This window comes from Tachysurus fulvidraco, chromosome 12 (genome assembly GCF_022655615.1).
Source record: "Tachysurus fulvidraco isolate hzauxx_2018 chromosome 12, HZAU_PFXX_2.0, whole genome shotgun sequence".
Classification (NCBI taxonomy): Eukaryota; Metazoa; Chordata; class Actinopteri; order Siluriformes; family Bagridae; genus Tachysurus; species Tachysurus fulvidraco.
The window spans coordinates 4223340-4248503 of record NC_062529.1 but is presented as its reverse complement, the minus strand read 5'-3'; the positions used below and the strand labels follow the sequence as shown (position 1 = coordinate 4248503).

At 39.9% G+C, this 25164-nt stretch overlaps 2 protein-coding genes across 2 annotated transcripts; both read left to right on the top strand.

Moving 5' to 3' along the window:
* The first annotated feature begins 17739 nt into the window (after positions 1-17739).
* Positions 17740-19413, top strand: pomca (proopiomelanocortin a). The gene is made up of 3 exons (XM_027160001.2): positions 17740-17896; positions 18223-18362; positions 18523-19413. Exons 2-3 carry the CDS (start codon positions 18225-18227, stop codon positions 19024-19026), a joined length of 642 nt encoding a protein of 213 aa, XP_027015802.1. The 5' UTR covers positions 17740-17896; positions 18223-18224; the 3' UTR covers positions 19027-19413.
* A 1606-nt stretch (positions 19414-21019) lies between these two features.
* dnajc27 (DnaJ (Hsp40) homolog, subfamily C, member 27) lies at positions 21020-25029 on the top strand. Its single transcript, XM_027159670.2, has 6 exons — positions 21020-21419; positions 22650-22732; positions 22943-23012; positions 23159-23323; positions 23420-23542; positions 24723-25029. Exons 1-6 carry the CDS (start codon positions 21333-21335, stop codon positions 24885-24887), a joined length of 693 nt encoding a protein of 230 aa, XP_027015471.1. The 5' UTR covers positions 21020-21332; the 3' UTR covers positions 24888-25029.
* Positions 25030-25164: the final 135 nt, after the last annotated feature.

The following is a 25164-nucleotide window of genomic DNA, read 5'->3' as shown; positions in this document are numbered from 1 at the left end:
ACATCAGAATGAGGGAACACTGTTGTAGTTCAACTGTGGCTTGGTGCCAGATGGGCTGTTTGGAGTTTTTCAGAAACTGCTGATCTCTTGGGATTTTTATGCTGAAATACAGATAGGTGTGAAAAAAACAAAACAAAAAACAAAACATCCGGGGAACAGCAGGAAATACCTTGTTTTTAAGAGAGATGTCAAAGGAGCCTGGCTAGCTGACAGGACAGATTTACTAATTCAATCAACCTCTCTTTATAATCATGTGGGGCAGCAAAGCATCCCAGAGTGTACAGACTACATGGGTTATGTAAAGGTCCTCCTTGTGCCACTTAAGCAGCTCTAACCTATCACAGCTTGGGCTTCTGAAGATGTGCTGTGGTGCAGTATCCTGCACCATGACGTTAACAGCAGATCCTTTTAGTCCTATAAGCTGTGATGTGGAACTTCATGGACCCCGGCTTCTAATATACTGTATCCTATAGTGTTAGAGAGTGAGTGTGTTGTGGAGGAGCTCAATACAAAGCGATGCCTGATTCTGAATGGTTTGTTGGGTATGAAAATAGTGTAAATCATATGCTTTGGCATCTGCAGTTACCCATTAAATGCCTATGGGAGCTTTCGGACTAATGTATTCGCACATCATTCTTCATTCGTCATCAAAACACCAATAAAACCAAATATCTTTGACAGAAATGGTGCTACGTTTCTAAAATACACTTCCAGACACTTGCTGAATGTGTGCCAAGGTACATTTATTATATCCAGCTGCAGTTTCTTAAGGGTTAATAGATTAAAAGATAATAATCTATTTACGGCATCAAATGTACAAACCAGAGGTGGGAGTAAGTCACACATGTGCAAGTCACAAGTAAGTCTCAAGTCATGAATGTCCAGTCAAAGTCAGGTCGAGTCTTTTTTTAATATTTGCCAAGCAAGTCTCAAGTCTCAAATTTGCGACTTAAACTCACCCAAAATAAGATAGCTCAAAAACTTATAAGCTTGTATATACATTATAAAGATCCACAGTTTAAGGGTTGGGATAATAACAGAAAAAGAGTGTGATGGAAAAATTATGAGTAAAAGAACTGCAGTATGAATTGAAATCCCTTTCAAAAATATATGAAGTTATATTATAAATATAGAGCAAGCGATGGGTCATAAACTAGGAAATCAACAGATCACAAAACGAAGGTACCGGTAAGCAAGTGCACGATTGCCAAATGTGGCTCGTATCATTATGTCCCTGTTTAATCGTTTAATTTAAAGTCATAAGACAGAATGACGCTTGTTTCCTACTGAAGGAGTGCAGTTGTTCACAGAAGGACTACCACTAGTAGTCCCTATGAAAGTTAATGGTTTTCATGATCAACACCTCATCTGTGTGTGTGAGTGAGTGAGTGAGTGAGTGAGTGTGTGAGTGAGTGAGTGAGTGAGTGAGTGAGGCAAGGAAGACCATTCCTTCGCCCAACGACCATGTACTCTGTCTAACCATGCTGGACCAGACAACATTCCTGGCAGGGTGCTAAGGGAATGTTCAGAACAGCTAGCCGATGTCTCCAGGGACATCTTCAACATTTCCATGAGCAGCGCTGCTGTTCCTACATGCCCCAGGACAACCACAATCTTCCTTGTGCCAAAGAAGTCTACAGAGTCCAGCGTCAATAACTATCGTCCCGTTGCACTCACATACATCGTAATGAAGAAGCTCGTAATGAGGCACATCAAGGCCCAGTTACCACCCTCACCAGACCCAGTTACCACCCTCGCCACAACCCTTCATCTGTCCCTCACCCACCCGGACAATAAAGATACATATGTACAAATGCTGTACATAGACTTTGGCTCAGGGTTCAGCACAATCATCTCTCAGCACCTGATTGAGAAACTGAGCCTGCTGGAACTGAACACCTCCCTCTGCATATGGAGCCTAGATTTCCTGACTGGAAGACTTCAATCAGTCCAGATCAGGAACAACATCTCCAGCACCACTACATTGAGCACTGGAGCCCCTCAGGGCCGTGTGCTCAGTCCACTGCTGTATCATCAAGTTCCTCGATGACACGACCGTGGTGGGTCTCACCAGCAAGAATGACGAGAGGTGCAACAGCTAACTGCTTGATGTAGAGCCAACAACCAGTCTCTGAACATTGATAAAACTAAAGCTATATTTGTTGACTTCAGGAAGTGTGTGAGTGTATGAGAGAGAGAGAGAGAGAGAGAGAGAGAGAGAGAGAGCATGTGTGTGTGTGTGTGTGTGTGTGTGTGTGTGAGAGAGAGAGAGAGAGAGAGAGAGAGAGAGAGAGAGAGAGAGAGAGAGAGAGAGAGTGTGTGATTATTCCAGGTTACCACTTTAATACATTATTATTTACACTAGTAAACTACGTTATGTTGTAAAGGTCTTATTTTACAACCATTACACTACATGTAACAATAGCAAATAAATAAATAAATAAATAAATAACCACATGTATCTGTCCACCAACAACAGGGACACTGGAAATGTTAAAATACACAGTCGTCTGTATATCCTATCATTAAGAGCAATCGTAAAACAAAGGTCCTCACCAGCCAACATGGTCTAAAACAGTTGTTTGCCTGCCCTACAATTATCTTTTCAGTAAAAACAAATAGCTCTGCAACTGCAAATGTGCCTGAAGCACCTATGATTTGCACAAATAAGCATAAAAACAACAAACAAATAGTCCATTGTCGATTTTTTTGTTAAACGTAATGTGTAACGTGTAAAAATGTGTAATTTCTTCATCTTCCTGATTTTATGACTTTGTGCTGCTTCAGTGAAAAACCTCGTAACTTCCAGTAAACACGTGACAAAAACCGCAGAGGATATAAAAATTCAGTTTTTACACCCCGAGGGGGTCAGACACAGGAATGGGGTGATAATAACTTTGTTAGGATGATCCTTTTGCCTCAGCTCCATTTTCTCCAGCTGCATCGCATAGCTTTTCTCTGCATGAATGAAGGTGAATCTGCAAGAAACCTCCCCCTTATTTTATTTTCAGCTCGCTTTCCCATAATTACTCCCCACTAAACTGTTTGCACAACAATGCCACAAAACATCTGCAAAAACAGGTAATTATTGTGTCAAGGCAAACTAATGCATTTTGTATGGAGACTATGCTTCACCGACAGCAATTATAACACATTTCCTTTTTCTGTACTCCATCGCCACCACAACCACCACCACCACCTCCACCCACCAACCTACCCCCCAGCACACCCCTCAAAAATGGATAATGCTGGTCATCGCATACAAACACGTGCATAGTGAAGTGTGTCTTTTCAGTTGCATTTGCCACATTGATACTTTCCTGAGCACGAAATACACACTGACCAACAAATATTGTATTTTATATACAGGTTAATGTTATATTTAGCATAATTATTCTGGGTTTTTTTTTATTATTATTAAACAGCCCACACGGGGAAAAAAGGGTAAGTTAAATAATTGACTCACATTGTCTCAGAGAAAATCATTGGCCAAGTGTGTTGACACACACAAGTAATTTGGCTCCAGCTGTTTGCAGAAATTAGGATATATTCATTTTATTTCAGTCCAGTTTTATTCAAATAGAAATTTTGGACATGGGGATTTCACAAAATATTAATATTATAAAATATTTTACAGGAATTTAAAAAAATATATAAATAACTATATTCTATAACTGTATTTATTATATAACTATTTTTTTTGTAATTATTTGTAATTAATATTAGTCAATGCCACACACATGCATGCATAGCTAATATAAGGCAATGTAGTGGTTAAGGCTTTAGCATACAACTTGGGAGGTTGTGAGTTTCAGGCCCCAGGTCCACTAAGTTGCTACTGCTACTTAAAATAAGATGGAAATGCATGTCACTCTGGATACGACCGTCTGCCAAATGCCATGAATGAATGATCATGCGTAAATGTAAAGCTACAATACAATGTCCTGCATCCTGAAAGTCTTACAGTCTAGAATTTGAACTCTAGTGGTTATAATATGAAGTAAAAGAAGATCCTCGTCTCATTTTTCTGGCCCGTTATTATTTCACAATATTATGATCATATAAACGGGGGCACGGTGGCTTAGTGGTGAACACACCTCCAGGGTTGGGGGTTCGATTCCCGCCTCTGTCTTGTGTGTGTGGAGTTTGCATGTTCTCCCCGTGCCTCGGGGGTTTCCTCCGGGTACTCCGGTTTCCTCCCCCAGTCCAAAGACATGCATGGTAGGTTGATTGGCATCTCTGGAAAAATTGTCCATAGTGTGTGTGTGTGTGTGCATGAGTGAATGAGAGTGTGTGTGTGCCCTGTGATGGGTTGGCACTCCGTGCAGGGTGTATTCTGCCTTGATGCCCGATGACGCCTGAGATACGCACACGAGAAGTTCGGATAATCGGTAGAAAATGAATGAATTTTATCACCTCTACACTGGCTACCTGTTTTGTGTAGAATTGATTACAAACTGCTGCTACTTACATACTGTACAAGGCTCCCATGTATCTAACATGGTTTAGCTCCCATGTAACTAACTAGTCTTCTAACACGCTACAATCCTTCATGCTCCTTGAAATAAAATAAAAAAACAACTCAGGACTTCTGGTAATTCCCAGAATATCAAAGTTTACTAAATTTGGTAGAGCGTTTTCATCTTCCTGATAGTGTTTGGGGCTCAGACACACTTTCTAAGTTTAAATTTAGATTAAAAACTCATCTCTTTAGACAGGTATGGGACACAATACATCCCATAATATTGTGTTCTAATACATCTGACCAAATTCACATTATCATCTTGTTCTTGCTAATATCATGAAGAGCAGCTACGCTAAGTCCTCTCCACTGCTTCTCACTTTCTTCCCATCCCGAGACATCCAGAAATTGTACCAACTCTGATTGTCTTTTGTACCATGAGGATTTTGGACCTCCACCGAGATGAGGCTGACTCTGTGAGGATCCTGAGGCATCTAGAGATCTACCAGCTCCAGTTGGACTCTGCTATACTAAAGAGGATATGCCAACTCCATGTGGTCTTTGAGGACAACAATCTCCTCATCAATACAACATTTATCAGACTGTATAATTATAATCACACCCTTCAGTGTCACCCATATGAGGATGAGGTTCTCCTTGAATCTGGTTCCTCTCAAGGTTTCTTCCTACCATTCAAGGGAGTTTTTTCCTTGCCACTGCTACCTGAGTCACCTCAGATTTCCTCCTTGGGGATAAATACAAACACATTTAAATATATCTAATATTCATCTTGAATTTTTGTATTATATTAATCTTTACATTATTCTTTATAATAACCTTTTGTTCTACATTTATGTTCTGTAAGCTGCTTTGAGAAAATGTCAATTGTAAAAAGCGCTATACAAATAGATTTGAATTGAATTGAATTGAATATTGACACACCAAGCAAGTAACTTGTGATTCTGTGGATGCGAGAATTTTTAGGGATCCCGAGAAAAAAATGTGAGTAAGCATATTTCAAGCTCTTCTAGAAAAGCCTAAGTTAAATACAAGTTCGTCCTGGATGCAATCTCATCTGCAACTGTAGAACATTTAAGAGTTTTATTAATATGCTGCTGCGCCATTACCTTTGACAGCAGTGATGGGATTCAGCCACAGTGTGACAAATAAAGAGACACTGTGTGCTGACCGGAAACGTGTGCAATTAAATAGTAAGGTTAAAAAAAACAACATTGAGTCATATGAAAAGTTGCTCAATGTTTCAGCATCAAAACCAGTATCTGACATGCAAACAATGATGCTATATACACCTTAAGGTTAGATTTAGAAATCTACACGCTGCAGAGAGCAAGATTTAGCTAACTGTGCACCTTCGCATTCTGGTCCAGGAAACTGAGAGTTTCCTGTCTGTTTAAATGACCCGAAAGTTTAATGTAGTGAAACCAGTACAGCATTACAACCTTACTGCACCTGTGTGTGTGTGTGTGTGTGTGTGTGTGTGTGTGTGTGTGTGTGTGTGTGTGTGTGTGTGTGTGTGTGTGTGAGAGTGTATGTGTGTGGACAAAAGTGTGTGTTTCCCTCATCTCTCTTATTACGCCATCATCTATACATCTCTATATCATATCTATCTAATATTTATTAAGCTTTAAATTGTTTTCTTTTTTTTTATTTCATTTGCATATTCCTTTTTGTATTTGAAAAAAAAAAAATAATAATTAAAATCTGCCAATAGGAGACTATAACTTTATACTTTAATATAAAAATGAAATAATAGTAATAAAAGAAAAATGGACTATAAGCACTATATTTTTGCTTGCTTTTTATATATGATCTGAAACCTGGCACCTATAAAGGAGATTTCTTTATTTCCTTATTGTTGTGTATTTTAAGTGTGATGCTATAAAAATATAAATACAAAGCTTGTGTTAATTAATAGATCTCTTTCCGTGCCAAAAAGAGAATGGATATACTGTAAATCAGGAATTAATATTCCATCAGAACACAATGTGCTAACACAAATCATTCAGAACTTCAGGTTTAATAATTGACCTTCAAATATCAGCAGCACCACTGGCAAGCCCATTATTGCCATTTGTTTTTGTAGATCATGAATAGTGGTGCTGAAACACAGCACTCAGGCTGTGTTCCTGTTGAGAGAATCATTCGGCGTGTGGCGGAATGTGGGGCAGCCAGCAGGGGAGGTGTCCAGGCGAACCACAGAGTCAGTTGGGGGTTGTACACTCCTGGGGTAAAAAGCAACTTCAGCTTCCACCCCCTGCTACGTATATCATCCCCGGACCCAAAGGTGGATTTGTTTATAGACTTTTGCAGACTTCCATTTTGGTATCAGCCAGCTGGCTATCTATCTATCTATCTATCTATCTATCTATCTATCTATCTATCTATCTATCTATCTATCTATCTATCTATCTATCTATCTATCTATCTATCTATCTATCTATCTATCTATCTACTGTATCTGTCTGTCTGTCTGAATATCTATCTATCTATCTATCTATCTATCTATCTATCTATCTATCTATCTATCTATCTATCTATCTATCTATCTATCTATCTATATGACTGTCTGTCTGTCTGTCTGTCTGTCTGTCTGTCTATCTATCTATCTATCTATCTATCTATCTATCTATCTATCTATCTATCTATCTATCTATCTGTCCCTCTGTCTGTCTGTCTGTCTGTCTGTCTATCTATCTATCTATCTATCTATCTATCTATCTATCTATCTATCTATCTATCTATCTATCTATCTGTCCCTCTGTCTGTCTGTCTGTCTGTCTGTCTGTCTATCTATCTATCTATCTATCTATCTATCTATCTATCTATCTATCTATCTATCTATATGTCTGTCTGTCTGTCTGTCTGTCTGTCTGTCTGCCTGTCTGCCTGTCTGTCTATATGTCTGTCTGTCTGTGAATTCTGCTCTGTTAGAAGAAGGAAGTGATAGAGTGGATTTACCTACAAAGAGACAGGAACATTAATCTATAAATAATAACTGTGTGATTTTTTCAATGTGGACTTTTAGCTTTGATTAAGAACTCACTGTAATAAGTGTCCAAATTATTCAATTTTTTAAAAATATAAATACACATGCACACTCAAAAACTATACACCGAAACCAATAAAACATTCAATGGAATTTCTCGCACCATGATGAATATTATCAAGAGAGAAATACACGACGAGAAAATAAGTTAAAAACATAACAGTAAAGTTTCATTCAGTAAAGCAATCTCACATCTAACTGATGTCATGAGCTGCTAAGGACTAGGAAATCAGATTTGCTCACTGACTCCCAGACTGACTACATGTTTTTTAAGTGCAAGTACAGGGGTCACTCAGGACATCCATAATAACATGACTAAAGTCACTAAAGATTTGATAGTGACTGTTAAATCAGCAGAAGTCAGAGGACAATCCATATTATTAATGAAAACATGGGCCTCGGTACAGAACGTGGAACATGAGAAATCTTAAGGTTTTAAAATGGACATGATTTTGTTGTAAGGCAAAGAAAGAGAAGAAAAGAAAAAAGAACAGATGAATCGAGGGTTGTACTGAGAACATGTGTACACACTGTGGAACACACCAAGACACGTCAAGTCAAGAAGCTTTTATTGTCATTTCAACCGTATATAGGTGACGCAATACGGGACAAAAGACAAACAGAATACAATACACTACAGGACAAGTACACAAAATAATACATTTATTTCCTTTGTGTGTGTGTGTGTGTGTGTGTGTGTGTGTGTGTGTGTGTGTGTGTGTGTGTGTGTGTGTGTGTGTGTGTGTGTGTGTGTGTGTGTGTGTGTGTGTATGATGGACTGGCATCCCTCTTGGAGAGATCTGTATCATGAACAAAAAGATGAATGAATAAATTAATGTTTTTAACATATGTTTAACATTAACATTTAACATGTTTTGTGAACTTTTACTTCTCATCATGGGAATTATTTTTATTTTTATTGGTCAAATTTACTGCTTGTAAATTACTGTTGGTTTATAAAACAATAAAATAAAATAAAAAATAGGCAAAACAACAGTATAGTAAGTCTAAATGATGGTTTGTTTCAGCTGTAGCTCTGTTCTTGAGTGTGTACAAAGGAAACTTCAGAGAACATCTTATGCTGGGAAACATAATGGTTGAGAAAGTAAATCTTTAATAGAGTTAAATCCAAGGACTATTTATCCTTATTAGATATTGAATTTGATATATAATACGCTTGACGTTAGTAAACAGGTTTCATTTTAAATAGGTTAAAAATTTTATTATTTTTTACCAGCTATTTATTTACTCTATACGTTGTTCAGATACATTATCAGTATATCTTTCCCTCTGCAAAACGGGTCATGGACATGGACCCATAGGGCCATCTGCTGTTGAGGAAGCTGTCAGTCCAGTCCGCAAGAAACCCCTTTAGAAGTGGCCGAGAAACACAAAACCAAATGAATATTTAAATAGAATGTTGTAATGCAATGTGAACAGTTTTTTTCTTGGTTTAGTTTATACTTTGTATTTGCTAAGTATGCCACAATTTACTGAGCACTCTGGTGTTTCCATCCATTTATATTCTGTACCATTTATCCTGCACAGTGTGGCAGGGAACCTGGAACCTGGATGACACCCTGGACATCACAACACCCATGCAGTCAGTAGTCTACAATGCATGTCTTTGGACTGGGAAGGAAACTGGAGTATCTGGAGGAAACCTCAGACACCATCTGAGGACCATCATGCACACAGAGTAGAGGTGGGAATCGAACCTGCAACCCTGGTACCTGGTAGGCCAGCATGTGAGCTGAGCATTTAAAATTCAAATGATTACATTTTCATTATAAAAACTGTATAAAATAATTGACCCACTAACATTATATCAGGAAAACACCTTAGCCAGTTGAGATAGTGGAATCATTTGCCGAATTAATGCGTAATGAGTTTTGATGTCAAAAGTCATTTCGGCTTGAGAACAATGTTTAATGAACTAACCATCTATCCTTTATTCTGGATGATTGATCATAATAAGAGGGTTAAGCAATACCTACTTTATGTTTTATTAATAAACAACATGCAGGTATTAGACACATTTAAAACTAGGAACAGGCATCAATTAGATTGTATACTTCACCTGTGCACTATTAGAAGCTCATAAATAAAACTGAATTTAAATTGTTTAGTTAAGATGAATGAAAGCTGTGTTAGGGCGACCTCTACTGGATAAGGTTTGCAAGTAACATATATTGGTTGGGTTTTTTTCCCCCAAGACAATTTTAAGCTAAATGTCCAAATATGATAAAAGAAGAAATAATATAAAATAATAATTAAAAAAAAGAAAAGTGGCTTTATTTATTTATTTATTTATTTATTTATTTATTTATTTTACTGTACATACCCAACAGTCATATCCCTAAATACCAAAGGTGTGTGTACAGTAGTGATGCTTGATTAATTTCACCACCTTTTCATATATATATATAGAGAGGCGGCGGGCTGGTGTGGGCTTGCTCATAGCCCCCCAGCTCAGCAGCCATGTGTTGGAGTTCACCCCGGTGAACGAGAGGGTCGTTTCCCTGCGCCTTCGGGTCGGGGAGAGGTCTCTCACTGTTATTTGTGCTTATGGGCAAAATGGCAGTGTAGAGTACCCGACCTTCTTGGCGTCTCTGGGAGGGGTGCTAGAAAGTGCCCCAACTGGGGACTCCGTCGTTCTACTGGGGGACTTCAACGCTCACGTGGGCAGCGACAGTGACACCTGGAGGGGCGTGATTGGGAGGAGCGGCCCCCCCGAACTGAACCCGAGTGGTGTTCTGTTATTGGACTTCTGTGCTAGTCACAGTTTGTCCATAACAAACACCATGTTCAAGCATAAGGGTGTCCATCAGTACACATGGCACCAGGACACCCTAGGTCGGAAGTCGATGATCGACTTTGTGGTTGTTTCATCTGACCTCCGGCCGTATGTCTTGGACACTCGGGTAAAGAGAGGGGCGGCGCTGTCAACTGATCACCACCTGGTGGTGAGTTGGGTCCGATGGCAGGGGAGGAAGTTGGACAGACTTGGCAGACCCAAACGTACTGTGAGGGTCCGTTGGGAACGTTTGGCAGAGTCTCCTGTCAGAGAGATCTTCAACTCTCACCTCCGGCAGAGCTTCAACCAGATCCCGAGGGAGGTTGGAGACATTGAGTGGACCATGTTCTCCACCTCCATTGTTGATGCAGCCGCACGGAGCTGTGGCCGTAAGGTCTCCGGTGCCTGTCGTGGCGGCAATCCCCGAACCCGGTGGTGGACACTGGAAGTAAGGGATGCTGTCAAGCTGAAGAAGGAGTCCTATCAAGCCTGGTTGGCTCGGGGGACTCCGGAGGCAGCTGATAGTTACCGGAGGGCCAAGCGAGCTTCAGCACGGGTGGTTGCAGAGGCAAAAACTCGGGTCTTGGAGGAGTTCGGTGAGGCCATGGAGAAGGACTATCGGTTGGCCTCGAAGAAATTCTGGCAAACCGTCCGGCGTCTCAGGAGGGGGAAGCAGTGCCCTGCTCACACTGTTTACAGTGGGAGTGGGAATCTGCTGACTTCGACTGGTGACATCCTCGGACGGTGGAAGGAGTACTTCGAGGATCTCCTCAACCCCACCAACATGTCTTCCATTGAGGAAGCAGAGGCGGAGGGCTCGGTTGTGGACTCGTCGATCCCCCAAGCTGAGGTCACTGAGGTAGTTGAGAAGCTCCTCAGTGGCAAGGCACCGGGGGTGGATGAGATCCGCCCTGAGTACCTTAAGTCTCTGGATGTTGTGGGGCTGTCTTGGCTGACACGCCTCTGCAACATCGCGTGGCGGTTGGGGACAGTGCCTCTGGACTGGCAGACTGGGGTGGTGGTCCCTCTGTTTAAGAAGGGGGACTGGAGGGTGTGTTCCAACTATAGGGTGATCACACTCCTCAGCCTTGGCCATGGTTCTCAGCCGGAAAAGGGTGGCTTGCCCTCTTCAGGTTGGTGGAGAGTTCCTGCCTCAAGTGGAGGAGTTTAAGTATCTTGGGGTCCTGTTCACGAGTGAGGGAAGGATGGAGCGGGAGATCGACAGGCGGATCGGTGTATCCTCTGCAGTGATGCGGTCGATATACCAATCTGTTGTGGTGAAGAAAGAGCTGAGCCGCAAGGCGAAGCTCTCTATTTACCAGTCGATCTACGTTCCTACCCTCACCTATGGCCATGAGCTTTGGGTCATGACCGAAAGGACAAGATCCCGGATACAGGCGGCCGAAATGAGTTTCCTCCGCAGGGTGGCTGGGCGCACCCTTAGAGATAGGGTGAGGAGCTCAGTCACTCGGGAGGAGCTCAGAGTAGAGCCGCTGCTCCTCCACATTGAGAGGGGTCAGCTGAGGTGGCTCGGGCATCTGTTTCGGATGCCTCCTGGACGCCTCCCTGGGGAGGTGTTCCGGGCATGTCCAACCGGGAGGAGGCCCCGGGGAAGACCTAGGACACGCTGGAGGGACTATGTCTCTCGGCTGGCCTGGGAACGCCTCGGTATTCCCCCAGAAGCGCTGGAGGAAGTGTCTGGGGAGAGGGAAGTCTGGGCATCCCTGCTTAGACTGCTGCCCCCGCGACCCGGCCCCGGATAAGCGGTAGAAAATGGATGAATATAATTTTTTTACATATTTTTTTGTTTATCAATTTATATTTTTATCCTTCTTACAAATACATACATAATTGTTCATATGATGTATACTACACAGTCAAAAGACAACATATAAACAACCTAAAGGTGCTCATATGCAAGTGTATTAAAATGTCCAAATATTTATATATAATATGTGCTTGTGCTCCTTTTCTCTCTCACTTATCTAAATAGTTTATTTAAAATGCAGTATATATGCATATCCCCTTAAAACTGTTATTGTGTTATTACATTTGATTTCTATTCACACTGCCATCTATGTGCACAACTGATACTGTGAAAAAAATCAATAAATAAATACAGGTACTTAGTTAACACAGAGGTGTGTTTTAATTAATATCACTGCACCTAGCTAGTTCGTTTGTCTAGCAAAGTTAGAAATATTTGTCACATGTTCTCACATAAGATCTGACATTTACATTATAGTTACGTGAGATGTGCACCGTATATGTCTCACCAATATGTTACTATAGTGACTCATGAAGGCTAAAGCTAATGGACCATTAAGTCTGTGGGTAAACCTGCAGTGTTCATCTCTGAAGTTAGTTCAAATTCACTGCTGATTGGCTGTGACGTTAAAATGCAAGGTTTTCCTCTGTGGTAGATTTAAAGGATGTGGTCAAAAAAAAATATAACTTTCTTTAGATGAATAACCCTTCTGTTTTTAGAGCTTGTTGTATTGTATAAGCTCAGAAGAACCAGTTGGACTGCATGTGAGGTTGTATAATTGCTGCTTGTTCAGATTCAAGCCGAACATGTCGCGTAAGAGTGAAGGCTGTGGTGCGAGAGGGAACAGCCAAATCAATAGCAATAACAAAGTGTCTCCCTGAGATGATATGAGGAAGAAACCTGGAGAGGAACCAGACTTAGAAGGGAACCTCATCCTCGTTTGGGTGACACTGGACAGGAAATAATGTCAATGTAAATAATGTTCTTTCTACAACGGTTTGTAGTTAAGCGGAATTGAGCGACCAAGATGAACTAACAGGTCAGCACAAATTCTGAGTTCACCACAGGCCCGATACTAATTCCTTCTTGCCGAAGTCTTCAAACGATCGCTGATGAAAACCAGGCTATATTTGCATGCATGAATGTGCAGGTGAACAGGAGTTCCTAATAAAATGGTCATTACATGAGTTGGCCAATGGTTTTAGAATTAACCGTGGGTGGATTAACTGGTTTTGCTTGGCAGTTATGGTGCAATTGTGGACATGTTCCTTGTCATTTGGTCAAAAATCACTTCTGTCGGTTCAAAAACTGACTGAGGAATAGTATACAATAGGATTTAAATATCACATAAATAGTAGACGTCTTGTTGCCATCGTTTGCTATGACTTTTTACGGGGTGCTTTATGATTTCTACGAGGATGCCAGTGTATGTCGCAAAAAAAAAAAAATGTAATTTTAAAAAATGCCATAGCTGTGTAATCCATCAGACATGGACTGAATCATTAATGTTAAGGGCAAACTTTATAGAGAGTGTACTGATAAACACTTGAGTAACCTTGTGGTCAAGACAAGTCGGTATAAAGGTTTTAAGTATTGCAGGCTAAAAGAAAGCCTAATGCTTTTAATCTGGTCTTATAGCTGACCCAAGGCTGGCACTGTTGATAAAATGGGCCATTAAAGTAAAGCCTGAAGGACAGCAGGAGAAAGAAATCAAGAGACTTAAACCTTTTAGATCCTCTCGTAGACCCTTCATTATCAATGGGAAAGCTAGTGGGGTTTTTCAATAAGTCCATTTGCTGACACTTGTCCGTTATTGACTTGTTTGTTATTGACTTTTATATAAATAACTGCGCCAGTGACATCACTGACTGTTCGGTTTGAGGGTTAGGTCTGTATATGGACTCCTTAGTACGTACGGTATTTAACATGCAATTCATTTTCTATCCCAACTAACACTAAAACACTAAAAAGGTGGATCAGTGCTATTTTTTGCGTTTTATACATAAACAATGATCCTGTGCATTTCAGATATACACAGAACTGTTAACTCGTTTCCCCCGAAAAGACTAAGAAAAGGCGGGAAATATGTCATTACTTTTTCATTTGATGTGTCTTTGTGTCTTTTTGAACAACAACAGTTTATACAAACATTGGTTGTAACACAGTAACACTATCTGTATCTGTATAGTACTTCAGATTCCTGCCTTCAATCCCAGTATTCCCATTATAGGCACCGTCTTCTGACCAGGACGCTGCAGTTACTGAAATTGAGCGATAGTGTGTGTCAGTATTCAGAGTTATATCAGAATCCGGTGTGATCTTGGAGTTTCTTGGAACCCTAACACTATTCCTCCAGTGAAAAACACGGAACAAACACTCATAAATGTCATGGTGTTGATTCTGGCTTTGAGAGTTCCTCAATCTCAGCAACATCACAGCTACAGTACTTCCTAAAATTTCAATTAGCATTGGAATAATATCTAAAGCAGGTGCCTGAAAATATGTTCTCTCTCTGTGCGTCTTTGTGTCTCTCTGTGAGTCTCTCTGTGCCCCTCTCTGTCTGTCTCTGTCTGTCTGTGTGTCTCTCTCTATGTCTCTGTGTCTCTCTGTGAGTCTCTCTGTGCCCCTCTCTGTGCCCCTCTCTGTCTGTCTGTGTGTCTCTCTCTATGTCTCTGTGTGTCTCTGTGTCTCACTGCGAGTCACTCTCTGTGCCCCTCTCTGTGTGTCTCTGTCTCTGTGTGTGTCTCTCTGTGTCTCTAGGTGTCTTGCTGTGTCTCACTGTGAGTCTCTCTCTCTGTGCCCCTCTGTGTGTGTGTGTGTGTGTGTGTGTGTGTGTGTGTGTGTGTGTGTGTGTGTGTGTGTGTGTGTGTGTGTGTGTGTGTGTGTGTGTGTGTGTGTGTGTGTGTGTGTGTGTGTGTGTGTGTGTGTGTGTGTGTGTGTGTGTGTGTGTCTCTATGTCTTGCTGTGTCTCTGTACATTTCTATGTGTCTTGCTGTGTGTGTGTGTGTGTGTGTGTGTGTGTGTGTGTGTGTGTGTGTGTGTGTGTGTGTGTGTGTGTGTGTGTGTATGTGTGTGTGTGTGTGTGTGTGTGTGTGTGTGTGTGTGTGTGTGTGTCTCTCTCTCTCTCTCTCTCTGCATCTTTGTCTCACTTTCTTTCATTTTTAAGAGATTGTAATAATATCCAAAAAGACATAGTGTTGTTATGGTCATTTTGCAATTTCCTAGAAACAAACAAATTGCCACAAATTTCACACATTTGTTTGTGGAAAAAGGCAACAGTATTAGAAAAATATTCTAAAATATTACAAAAATAATTCTCTCAGGTGGTATACAGTAGCTGCTCGTTCTTCTTGGCAAAATGCCTCCAGTTTCTGTACATTTTTTGGTTGTCTTGCACAAACTGCACGTTTAAGATCTCCTCAAAGTGGCTGAATGATACTGAGGTCAGGAGACTGTGATGGTCTGCAGAACCTTCACCTTTTTCTGCTGTAGACATTAGAGGGACAATCTCGCTTTGTTCTTTGGATCATTGTCATGTTGGAACATCGGGAGCGTCCCATGCGTAGCTTTCATGCTGTAGAACGCAAAATGTCTGCCAGTATTTTCGATAACATGCTGCATTCATCTTGCCATCAATTTTTATTAACTTTCCTGTATGACAGTCCCACAACATCAGAGATCCACCACCATGCTTTACAGTGGGAGTGGTGTACTTTTCACTGTAGGCCTCGTTGACTCGTCTCCATATATAGTGTTTATGGTTGTACTAAAGGTAAATTTTGGTCTCATCACTCCAAATGAGCTGCGAGTCTTGTCTAGGTGATGTCTGGTGTATAGAAGCAGGGTCTTGGGATGTGGTAGCTGAGTGGTTAAGGTGTTGGGCTACTGACCAGAAGGTCATGGGTTCAAACCCCAGGTCCACCAAGCTGCCACTGCTGGGCCCCTGAGCATGCTGCACCATGCTGGCCCTTAACTCTCATTTGCAAGTCACTCTGGAAAAGGGTGTCAGGTAAATGTCTTTCTGTTTCATGGGTGCAGTGACGACTTTCTCCTTGCAACTCGACCACGCAGGTCATTTGTGTTAAAGTCCCTCCTTATTGTTCTTCAATTCTTTAGCCAGTAATGGGTGAAATCTTTCTTGCTCTACCTGACTGTGGCTTAGCATCAACAAAACCTCAAAAATCAGTTTGAACAGTACTGACTGGCATTTTGAACAGTACTTACTACCTTATAACGCAGGTCCATTAGCAGTTCTTTTGTCTTCCCCATGGTGCAGTATCCAGCCAGTCAGTGCATCACCTCATGAGCTCAGAAACTCACTGACTATTTATGCACAGACACTATTTACAATTACAATGAGTCACAGGTATGGAAACTTCTCCTTTAATAGCCATTTCAACTTTTTTGTGCCAACCTGTGCGTTTATAATGTGGCATTCAATGATATGTAAACTTTTGATCAGGGTTGTTTAGGTGATTTCAGTTATCATTAGGTTTTATAAAGGAGTCAAACATCTATGTGAAATCTATTATTGACTTCATGTGACTTCATTTTATGTTTAATCATTTATTTCAGGTTATGCAAACTTGTAAGCACATCTGTATATATAGTAAATATACTGATGCACATAATTCCACTCAAAATAATCAAACAGAACTAAGAAAAAAAAATACACCAGACATACACCAGCTGTGTAATATTAATAATAAAAAATATTAAATAATTAAAATGTACTAATGAAACATTTTCTCTAAGTTATAAAACAAAAGCCTGTATATCACTGACTGTGTAATGTTTGGATTAAATTTAACACCTAACTATTATTTGCAATGTTCAGCGTAAGCATCAAGCTCATTTCACAGCATCCAAAATCTTCCAATAAAATAAAAAATATATTTACAGGCTCTGCTTATTTACCCGAATTCTTCCTCATGGCTTGCCGCTAAAAGCTTTTCCATTTATTGGACCACTCCAATGTAGCACAAAAGAGGAGCAATATAAAAAGAACTACAAGGTCAGAATTCCACTATAATGACGTTACTTGAAGCAGCAGCTTCTCTGAATGCTTTACTGAGTCATCCGGGTTTAATTAATAAACTAATATTGTTATTTTATCATGTCTTCTGTTTCAGTGAATTTTAATATAGTCTACAGTCCATTATGGGCGATATGTCCATTCATACTTGACATGATTATAAAATTCCATATATAACGTCTTTACGGCTTAAGCAAAAGGTTATCACTAATTGACTGCACCATGTGGGTGGCATTCATTTTAAATCCCAGTGAAAATAGAATAAAGTAGATTTGTCAATTCAACTTCTTTTAAATGACTAAAAACTGGAATTAGCACCTATGTGCAACCAGTCAAACAAAAACGACCTCCTTAATTAAGAAGAGGTGAATTTCTTTCTCAACCAACGCTGACGCAGACCTGAGTTAAGTCACAATAAGACGTGTAAACTGACCCGCGTGCCCTTAGCACGGTGAAAAACAACATCAAGTGGCGAGTACGTGTTAATCCGTCACGGTATCCTTTTAATGAGCAGTGACATTTTAGAAGGCGTTTGGTCAATTGCTTTGGATTATATGGTTCATGGTGTTTGGGAGCCAGAGGAGAAATTTAGTAGCATGTACTGTACTGTACCCTTGAAAGGTGTGTCACTTAGGAGGCCTTATAAAGGAAGAGCAGAGAGGGGGTTCAGACATCAGAAACACACCACACACGCAGGTACACAGCAGGACGTCTTTGAGAGAGAGAGCGTTCACAAACCGGAGAAGTACACCTTTCTTCCTTAACACGTGAGTAATCACAAATGTACGTCTGTCGATTTTAATTTTATCTTCTTGCTGCAAAAGGGGGGCTGGAAATCAATCGTAAGTCAATCGTCCTCTTTGTTTTGTTTTCGTTTGATTTATTATTATTATCTCGTTTCCTGTCAGGGTCAGGACACGATGCTGTTGAATTAAGGAACTTTTTTTTTTTCAACATATACAGTAGCATAACAGAATATAATATTCAGTGACTAAATAGTTCAAAATATTGTACTGCATTTGCACAACCTAGGGTTATTTTCCCTGATGCATAGATTCTATTTTACTTCTAACTCTTTTCTGTGGTTCTCCAGCAATGGGTAAAGAAGCGAGAATGGGGTGTCCTGTGTGGATGTTGGCTTTGGCTATGCTGTGTGCAAGTGGCACAGGGGTTCGAGCCCAGTGCTGGGAAAACACTGGCTGCAAAGATCTAAGCGCTGACAGAAATATCCTGGTAAGTATCTGCTTGAAAGTTCTCTTTATTCTAATTTTGTTGCCATCTGACGGTTTTGTGCTTAGATTTTAATTGGTGTTACTTTAGTGCAAAGTAAACATGCTTGTGACTTTAGTATTGCATGATCTCTGTCTTTATATTTATTGTATGTCTTTGCCAGGAATGCATCAAGCTGTGTAGATCTGAGCTTACAGCAGAGTCTCCTATCTTCCCCGGAGACGGCCACCTCCAGCCTTTCTTGCTCATTCCCAATGAAATTTCTGCTGCTACGCTTTCCACTCCACAAGAAGATGTAGCTCCAGAGTCTGGTCCACAGCACGAAGACAAGCGTTCCTATTCCATGGAGCACTTCCGCTGGGGTAAGCCTGTGGGTCGCAAGCGCCGGCCCATTAAGGTGTACGCCAATGGGGTGGAGGAAGAGTCAGCCGAGGCCATGCCGGCGGAGATCAGGCGCGAGTTAGGGGCTGTCGAGGACAGCACCGTCAGCCAGCAAGAGAAGAAAGATGGTGCCTATAAGATGAATCACTTTCGCTGGAGTGGTCCACCCACCAGCAAACGCTACGGAGGTTTCATGAAGTCTTGGGATGAACGCAGCCAAAAGCCACTGCTTACACTTTTCAAGAACATCATCAACAAAGACGGACACCAGAAGAAGGACCACTGAAGAACTGTTCAGTAACATCAACATTATGTAGAAAGATACTTATTTGTTCCTAATTGCCCCCCAAACTCATACTCAGTGCAGTTAAAGATTAAAGTGAAAACTTGAAAGACTTTGTTAACTAAGAGTAGTTTCTTCTGGTATCCAGCAGTAGATTCACCATTCAGAATTTCCAATAATTGTGGATTAGAGGTTATATGTTGATTAAATATTGATTAGAGGCTGATGGTTAACCATTTGTATTTATTTAAATGTACTATATTGTATATTATGAAGATGTTAACTATAAAATGATTGTATTTCAAGCAGCAAATGTCAAGGTGATTATTTTGAATGGAAACCCACTAAGCCATTAAAAATGTAAGCACACAAGGCAAGAAGAAGAAAAAAAATCAGTGTACGTGAAAAAAACGAGTAAGAAAGAGAGATTAAAATAAAATTATAATAAGAAGACAAATAATGATGCTTTTTCCTACAGTCGCAGTTCATAAAAAATAATTATGACCATTTAAGATAATTAAATAAAAATAGATATCTTATGGAAAATATTCCAGCACATATTTAATTTTTCAATAATTTAATTATTTAGCTAAATATTCCACATGCAACATTGCCTAATCTTCTTCCATATAAACTCAAGTGATTCTAAGGAAATGTGCCTTGTTCCCTCAAAAAACAGATTAAAAAAAAAGAGAAAAGATTAGGCCTATTATTATTAGATCCACTAACGTATTTGAGTCATATTACATGTCGATGAGCCTGTAACTAAGTTGGTCATTTTTGTAAGGTCTTAAGTTTTTTTTACTGATCTTTATAACAGATTTAAATAAGATAAGTTGTCTAGCAGTAGACATTAAAGTCGTATTTACAGGAGGAAAGAAAAGGGCATGAGGACTTTCATTCTTGTGTTATTACACATTCCTTTTGCACTGTATACTAAATTTGACTGTCAATGAACATAAAATACATAAATACATAAAATGATTGCAATACAGCAAACTAGTATATATTACACTTTTTCTACTAATATTTCTCTTTAAAAACAGGGGCTGAATTTTTATTCCCAGCCCCTGTGCTCTGATTCTTTACACACTATATGGCCAAAAGGTTTGTAGACACCTGATCATCACACTTTTGTAAGCCTTTAGGTTCCAGATCTTCTTTTGACCTTGAATATTCTCTACTCTTCCGGGAAGGCATAGATTTTGTCCATGGGATTTGTGTCCATTCAGCCACAAGATTATTAGTGAGGTCAGGCGAGGCGGTGCAGTCAGTGTTCAAGTTCTTCTCAAAGGTGTTCAGTGGGGTTGAAGTCAAGTCAGGTCAAGTCGGGTCAAGTCAAAGAAGCTTTTATTGTCATTTCAACCATATATAGCTGTTGCAGTACACAGTGAAATGAGACAATGTTTCTCCAGGACCATGGTGCTACATAAAACAAAGACAGAGCTAAGGACTTAGTAAGTTAGTCCTAGATACATAATGTGCAACTGTGCAACCTGGTGCAAACAGAGCAGGACAAGACAAAAAGACATAAAGACAGTGCAAACAAAAAAAAATACAAGACAATACACAAAAGACAATAAACAAAAAACAGCATCGACCAGTGTAAATACTGTATGTTCAATCAATGTCACGTGTGCCGAAAGGTTTTTCCATCCCAACCATAACAAAACATATCTTATTGGGCACTGTTTTCTGCATAGGGTCAACGTCATGCTGGAACAGGATTGGGCATCTTAGTTTAGTGAAGAGAAACTGTAACACTCCAGCATACTAATACATCCTATACAAGTAGTGTCTTGAACAGGAAATCTCTGAATCTGGAAAAACACTGTTGGGTGAAAAGTATTAACAAAAAAAATGCACTAATCATGCACAAAAACTTTTTCATACACTTTAATTAGTCAAATAACAACACATTTAACAGAATGCAATGTCTTCCATCACCTAGCTGATATGTGAAGTTTAAACGACGTGCCAGTAGGTGGCAGTAATGCTCCCGGTGCGCACCATTAACTAACAAGACGACGAAAACAAAGTGTTTATGTCAACTGAGCCTCGTCGCTAAGACGATAGACTAAAGAGCGTTTATGTAACGTTTCTTTACGATGTAGTCAAATCAAATGTTTAAAATGAAGCAAGTATGAATTATTGGGTGATTAAATGTCTTTAGATAGAAAACCTCTCACTGCCTTGTATATGTAGCAGGGGTTTAAGCCGGATGCTAACTGTTGCTAGCTAGTTGGTTGCTAGCTATAAGAAACAGCATTAGTGGCATTAGGTTCTTTTTTTTTTCATCTGACCGTAAAATGGACACGAATGTACAGAAAAAGAGGGAAAGTAAAAAATCTTTGCGGATTAAAGTGATCAGCCTCGGGAATGCAGAGGTTGGTAAGGTGGGTATTTCCCCATAGAAAAGCTAGTAAACATAACACGTCACTCGTGTTGTTGGTCAACCAGCGAGCTGTTGCTTTGTAGCTTGTTGTCGTTGTGTTTATTTGTACACAGAGGACCTGATGAGTGATGAACATGATACACATTATTTATAGGACAAAAAGCAGCGACGCTTTTATTTTTACACCCGTTTTATTTCTCCTGACATGACAGCAGTTTGTCTGTGACGTCATTACACTTTGCACCACGTTCACTTTAAAGCTGTAATTAGACTTCATGTTAAGGAACATCCATGAGACAAGGACAAGGGAGTCTGACGTTATAAACACTGATTCTCACCGCTTCTCTCTCTCTCTCACTGCTTCTCTCTCTGTCTCTCTCTCTCTCTGTTTCTCTCTTTCTCTGTCTTGGTCTCTCTCCCTCTCCCCTCTTTCTCTGTTTCTCTCTCTCTCTCTCTCTCTCTCTCTCTCTCTCTCTCTCAATGTTTCTCTCTCTCTCACTCTCTTTCTGTCTCTCTCTTTCTCTCTCTCTCTCCTTGACTGACTGACTGACTTACTGACTGTTACAAAGCACTGACAATGGGACTCCTTCCACAAGAGATAAATAAATCAATGAAATCAAAGCAACGATTGTACAATATTTAAGTGTGTCTTAATAATCTCTGATGGTGTGTGTGTGTGTGTATATATATATATATATATATATATATATATATATATATATATAAAGAAAAACTAAACTATTTAAGTTTATATTAATAAATGAATATTAATAATTTTTCAATCATGGTACTTCAAGCAGGATTGTTGGAAATCCACTGTAACCCCGTTGTCCTATACTGAGAATCACTTCCTCCAAGGAACAGGCAGTTGTTGTATTTGACCAGGATTTAATGCAAAATTGTGTGAAACTAAAAGATACAAACACAAAAAAGTATTCAGTATGAAATAAATCATGTTACTGGTTCTAGAAAGTGCATGAAGGAGTTAACGCTAAGTAGTTGACCAGGATGAATCTTTACCCAGACTTTATTATGCTGTAACACGTTAACATAAATTAGCATCCATAAACACATTCTAACTTACTTCAGTAATCAGGTACTGTACATCAGGTCTAATATTACTATTAATCTCAGAAACTCACTCATGTTACCACTCAAAAGTTGTGAACCTCTGTGATTTTGTAGCTACCTTAAAAAACAGATGTACTGTTTACACCTTTTTTTTTTTTAGAGCTGCATCATTAAACGATACTGCGAGAAACGATTCGTTCCCAAATATCTGGCTACAATTGGGATCGATTACGGCGTGACGAAGTAAGTGAGTCGGTTTAGCTAACTGTGTACAGCTTCTTATTTCTTATATACAATATAATATCCAAATCCTTACAGTTTACTTAGGACTTTACTGTATTGCATATATAAGTAATGGTCATTTTCAAACAGGAATTGTCATGATATTACACCTAATGTAACACACACTCTCTCTCTCTCTCTTTTCTTTTTCTTGGCTGTCTTTCCCTCAAGGGTTCAAGTCCGTGACAGGGAAATAAAAGTAAACATTTTTGACATGGCAGGACATCCTTTCTTCTATGAGGTAGCAAAATGAATCTCATTTTCATCGGGGGAAAAAAACCCTCCATTAACTTGTCCATGTTAGTTTCAGCAGGAAAAAAATTTCTTCCCCGAACCTGAGATCTAGCCTCGATGTAGACGTATTATTTTATCTGAAATGTTCTCCAGGTCCGCAACGAGTTCTATAAGGACTCACAGGGGGTGATTCTGGTGTATGATGTCGGACTGAGGGAGAGCTTTGACGCCCTAGACAGCTGGCTCACAGAGATGAAGCAAGAGATGGGCTCACAAGCCAATATGGAGAGCATCATTTTTGTAGTGTGTGCCAACAAGGTCAGCTTTACAGCTCCAATGTGTTTGTTTATGTCTTATGTTTATTTGAAATCTTGAATTGCTGTTGTATAGTAGAGCTGTAAATTTCTCTCGCAGGTCGACTTGACTAAAAGGCGAGTGGTAGACGAGAGCGAAGGCAGGTTGTGGGCAGAGAGTCGAGGTTTTCAGTATTTCGAGACGTCCGCTCAGAGTGGCGAAGGCATCAGCGAAATGTTTCAGGTTTGTATTCTAATGTGTGGACTGATATAGGCACTGATTGTTCTTATGGTACAGGTTTGATAGGTTTAGTAGCTTTTTGTTGCACTGCTTGAGTCTAGATACTACAGGGCTTTTCATTCCTGTTCGAATTGTTCCCAAATTGATTGAAACTCCGAATCCTGGGGTAGCTTTCTGGTTGTTGATAAGAGAATCAGGGTTCAAGTCTCAGCACTGCCACTGTTTGACCCTTGAGCAAGACTTTTAACCCTCACTGCTCCATCATAGCTGCCCCTGCTCTGACCCTAACCTCCAAAGTTGGGATATGCAAAGAAAGAATTTCACTGTGCTGTAATGTATATGTGACAAAATAAAGGCTTCTGTTCTACTGTCACATCAGTGAGGAAAAAACAAGACACGCCCGTCGTTCTGAACCCAAGCAGTTATTGGTACCTTTTACAGCTTTTTTAATCTTTTTAGCCGTTTACGTTTGCCACAAAGTTGACAAGGTGTTTGATAATATCCAACAAATGTCGTTTATTATCTCCCTCGCTACAACAAACACTTCTGTGATGTTCATCATATTGCCGGCTGACACTACTGAGTGGTTTTTAAATGTTTTAACTGTTACTGCGTTCTAGTTTTCACAGGAAAGGAGTATTCAGTTTCTCATTGGGTGTCTGTTGCAAATCATCCAGCCGTATCAGTCTAACACAGCAATGTTAGAGTTAATATCATTGACATTATTTCCTGTCCAGTGTCACCCAAATGAGGATGAGGTTCCCTTCTAAATCTGGTTTCTCTCAAGGTTTCTTCCTCATATCATCCCAGGGAGTTTTTCTTTCCATCGTCACCTCAGGCTTGTTCATTACTGATAGATTTTAGAGATAAATAGTAACTTAATTTTAAACTTTATTTAAAATAAAGACAACGAGACATTGTCAATTGTTAAAAGCGCTATGCAAATAAATTGAATTGAACATCACAAAAGCACTGATAATCCTGTTGAGCTTAGTTAGTTGCCCCGGGAATCGAACTCACAACCTTCCGATCAGTAGTCCAACACCTTAACCACTTAGCTATAGTGGGATATACAAGGGATATCGGTACCTTTATTTAAAAATAATAATAATAATAATTTTAAAAAGCAGAGTTAACTGTGAACTTGTCTCTTAAGTGTTTGTGGGTTGTTGTACTTGCGCAGGCTTTTTTTAGCTCGATTACTGATATGTGTGAGAATGGAGGGAAGAGACCAAACCCAGAAGTCAGCATCGGCTTCACAAAGGAACAAGCCGACACTATACGACGTATCCGAAACAGTAAGGACAGTTGGGACATGCTGGGAGTAAAGCCTGGGGCAACAAGGTAAGAGAAGCAAATGGCAAACATCTAGCGATTTATAAAGTTACAAAATACAGTTGCTGTTTGCTTTTAAACTCTGTACTCTAGGTGAAAGATTATTTTCATTCTTTATACTTTGATTGTATTCTGGGAAAATGTACCGTGTGTTGTTATGCAACAGAGACATTTTTGTCCTATATATCTGTCTCTCTCTCTCTCTCTCTCTCTCTCTCTCTCTCTCTCTCTCTCTCTAGCTCTCTCCATCTCTCTCCATCTCTCTCTCTGTCTCCCACTGTCTGTGTATA

Coding starts and splice junctions, on each gene's coding strand:
- dnajc27 (XM_027159670.2), top strand. CDS start 21,333: ATGGACACGAATGTACAGAAAAAGAGGGAAAGTAAAAAATCTTTGCGG. Junction 23,013..23,158: donor GACATCCTTTCTTCTATGAG/GTAGCAAAATGA, acceptor AATGTTCTCCAG/GTCCGCAACGAGTTCTATAA. Junction 23,543..24,722: donor GCATCAGCGAAATGTTTCAG/GTTTGTATTCTA, acceptor GTACTTGCGCAG/GCTTTTTTTAGCTCGATTAC.
- pomca (XM_027160001.2), top strand. CDS start 18,225: ATGGGTAAAGAAGCGAGAATGGGGTGTCCTGTGTGGATGTTGGCTTTG. Junction 18,363..18,522: donor GCGCTGACAGAAATATCCTG/GTAAGTATCTGC, acceptor TGTCTTTGCCAG/GAATGCATCAAGCTGTGTAG.